Source organism: Triticum urartu, chromosome 6A, assembly GCF_056163025.1.
Source record: "Triticum urartu cultivar PI428250 chromosome 6A, HENAU_Tu73, whole genome shotgun sequence".
In the NCBI taxonomy this organism is placed as follows: domain Eukaryota; kingdom Viridiplantae; phylum Streptophyta; class Magnoliopsida; order Poales; family Poaceae; genus Triticum; species Triticum urartu.
The window spans coordinates 295,979,307-295,982,524 of record NC_141878.1 but is presented as its reverse complement, the minus strand read 5'-3'; the positions used below and the strand labels follow the sequence as shown (position 1 = coordinate 295,982,524).

The 3,218-nt window shown below is 46.8% G+C and overlaps 1 protein-coding gene across 1 annotated transcript; it reads left to right on the top strand.

Annotated features, from left to right (window-relative positions):
• Positions 1-624: 624 nt before the first annotated feature.
• On the top strand, positions 625-1,107 carry LOC147965054 (uncharacterized). The gene has a single exon (XM_087530264.1). The coding sequence runs from the start codon at positions 625-627 to the stop codon at positions 1,105-1,107; it is 483 nt and encodes a 160-aa protein (XP_087386390.1).
• The last annotated feature ends 2,111 nt before the right edge of the window (positions 1,108-3,218 follow it).

Genomic DNA, 3,218 nt, shown 5'->3' with positions numbered 1-3,218 from the left:
TTCATTTGCAACCAGTAGTGTGGCAAATGATGGAAAGATTTTTAGAACTAGCAAGATGCCTATGCGTTTCATGGAACATCAAGATGCATTTGTATGAGTAGTTTATCTTGTGGGAGAAAAGGATGAATGAGGGAAGGCCTTATTTGCAAATGTGGAGAGGGGTGTGGGTACCTTTTTGCAAAATTTCCATAGTTTCCTTCCTATTCGTCAGAGATAAATCGGACGACCTATATTGCAGGATGGCAGGCACACCATCATCACCAACTCTGTTTTTATAAGATTAGAGATAAATATAAATATAAAATAAATATAATAGTAGAGAAGAGAGTAGAGATAGCATGGACGTCGGGAAAGGATCGCGCGCGGGGGAAAAAGCGGCAGGGCGCGCGCTAGTTTTGGCGCTCGGCGTCCGGCGCGCTTTATAAAATCCAACGCCCTCCCACCGCTTTGTGCCTTTCCACCGCTCTCTCCCGACTCTGTGCCTCTCCACCGCTCCCTCCCCGCTCTTTCTCGCCTCGCTGTCGCCGCACCACCATGCCGCCGCGTCACTAGGAAACTTGGGGATACCATGGCGTCTGCGCGCGCCCCTCCAGCGGCTTCTCTGCCGAGATCCGGTTCCGTGGGATGCACCTCGGCCTCGACACTTTTGACACCGCTCACGAGACAGCCCACGCGTACGACGCGGCAGGGTGGTGCCTCCAGTGCCCTCATAGAACATTGAACTTCCACAACATGCCAACGCGGGAGCGGGCGCAGGAGCTCGCGCCTCCGCCGTGGCTTATAACCAACGAGTATCATCACGACAACCGGAGGTGGGAGCACCATCTCGGCATTGCCGTGATGGATAGGGAAGCCATGGCCCTGTGGCGCCAAAGCTTCCCGCAGGACATCATCAACGAGCGCGAGTTCTACACGCAAAGGAGGGCGAAGAGGGAGAAGAGGAGGGCAGAGCGAGCCGCCTATCGCGAGGACAAGCGTACGCGGAAAGCGGCCGCTCAATTCAACATGATGCTAGGACTGGGACTCCGACGACATCGGTATCTTGACGCCTACATTGAGATGTTTGAGGAGGATATCACCGACGAGGATTCGGATGATGAGGAGTAGTTGAACTATCTATTTTTTATCTATTTGTGTTATATCTATGCTGAGAACTATCTATGTCTCTACTCTCCACTCTCTATCTCTACTTATCTATCTCTACTCTCTACTATTCTAAAAAACAGAGTTGGTGATGATGGTGTGCCTGCCATCATGCAATATAGGTCGTCCAATTTATATCTGACGCATAGGAAGGAAACTATGGAAATTTTGCAAAAAGATACCCACAACCCTCCCCACATTTCCTAATAAAGCCTTCCCTCATTCATCATTTTCTCTCACAAGATAAACTACTCATACAAACGCATGGGCATCTTGCTTGTATCTATCTATGCCAGTATCGACTCGCAGTCGAATGTGTATTGAGTCAGAGTAGAAAGGACAAAAAAATATAGCGCGTCTGCAGGAGCGGCGAGCGCGCGCAATTTTTTGCAGTGGCCGCTGGAGCCAGCACTCCGGGCCCGCAAAAACTGGCTATTCTGGCGCTATAAACGCTTTTTAATGCGCCACGCGGTGCGCTTCTGGTGGAGATGCTCTAACATGGCAGATGAGTGCTTTAATGTTCCCCACAAGCTGCGTGAGTATTACTATATTTTTCTTGCCATGTTGAGATTTTAAAACCATGAGTGCGAACTTGCAGAGGAGCAATGAAGACCAAACACGGGATATTGGCGACATCTTCAAGGAGTGTGGCAAGTTAAAGAGGAGCTGCACCGAACCTGTAAAATAAGCTTTTGTAAGTAACACCCTTTCAATTACTTTCGTTTAGCCTCGTGTTCATCGATGTGTATATGTTGTAGTTTCTGTTTCTATTAGCCTCGTGTTCTTTGATGTGTAATAAGAAGAGTCTTAATCGTCCTAATGCTTTCCTTTTTACCTTGATGTAGGAAGTGGGTGTTCTCACCTTCGAGTATGTTTTTATATTTTTTCCTTTTGAATTCACTTCTCTGAGTCCTATTTATCTAGCTTCTACTAAATGGATCTGGGTTGCTCTGAGTATTGATCTAAAAAAAGAAGTAACTTCATGTCAAGATGTAGTTCCTGTGAGGAGCAAAGTATGGTCAACCTCGAGATCATGTTTGCGAGATGAGGATGGATTACACACAAGGTGCCCGTTCCCTAATGATGCTGGATTAGACACAAGGTGCAAATTCCCAGATGATGCTGGATTACACACAAGCCAGGTGGAGTCGTCAACTGTTCGTGTCCTCGTGGCTCTAGTAAAGGCTGAAAGAAAGCATGCAGCAGCCCTTGAGAATGTAGCTGAGTTCCTGAAGAAGTGAAAAGAGAAATTAGATGCTCTCTTCACCCAAGCCAAAGAAGAGATGCAAGAAGCCAGAAAGAAGCTAGCAGAGGCACAACAGGCTAGGTGTCTCCTGCTATCTAAAACTATTGTCAATACAAATTTTCCTTCATAATAGCTAGGTTCAAATGTTTATCCAGTCAGCATGCCTGTTGTGATGTCCTTGAATCTACTGATGTGGCACAAAATAAAAAAAATCGGGTCATGTAATAACACCAATTACTTTCCAAACAATAAAAGACGAAGCATTGGACATGGTATAGTTGACGCGCAAGCCCAACATTCCAAGTTCAACTTCCACATCAAACTCATGTTCACAGATATCTGCACATTCATAGATATTGTCCACAACCATGATTCACTTCAAAGACAAAAAAATGTGAGGAGAGTTATAAATAAAGAAAAACCTCTAGTTCCTACTAGTAGTGCGAGCACAACAAGTCAAGACCATGCATAATTAATTATATTTTGGTCATTTTTTGACTAATCACGAATAACTTCTGGAAGCAGGTATAATTTATAATGCCGGCCGAAGCTGGGGTCCACGATATTTTTGTGGTCGTAGCATTCGTGGGTTCAGAGCAGCGGCAGATCCCATTGTCTACTATTCCTCGGTGTCGGCGGTGGCTGCAAACATGTTGGCCACCTCCGCCAGCATGTCGCGGTTCTGCCAACATTTGCATCGGATGGCGTGGCCAACCACGATACACTAGACGTTGCGGTCCCCCGTGTGCTGGCATGTAGCAACTGGCCACTCCTCTGTGAGCAGGCTTGGAGTGTCGAGTTGATGCACCAGGGGCCAGCTTGGAGTAGC

Coding starts and splice junctions, on each gene's coding strand:
- LOC147965054 (XM_087530264.1), top strand. CDS start 625: ATGCACCTCGGCCTCGACACTTTTGACACCGCTCACGAGACAGCCCAC.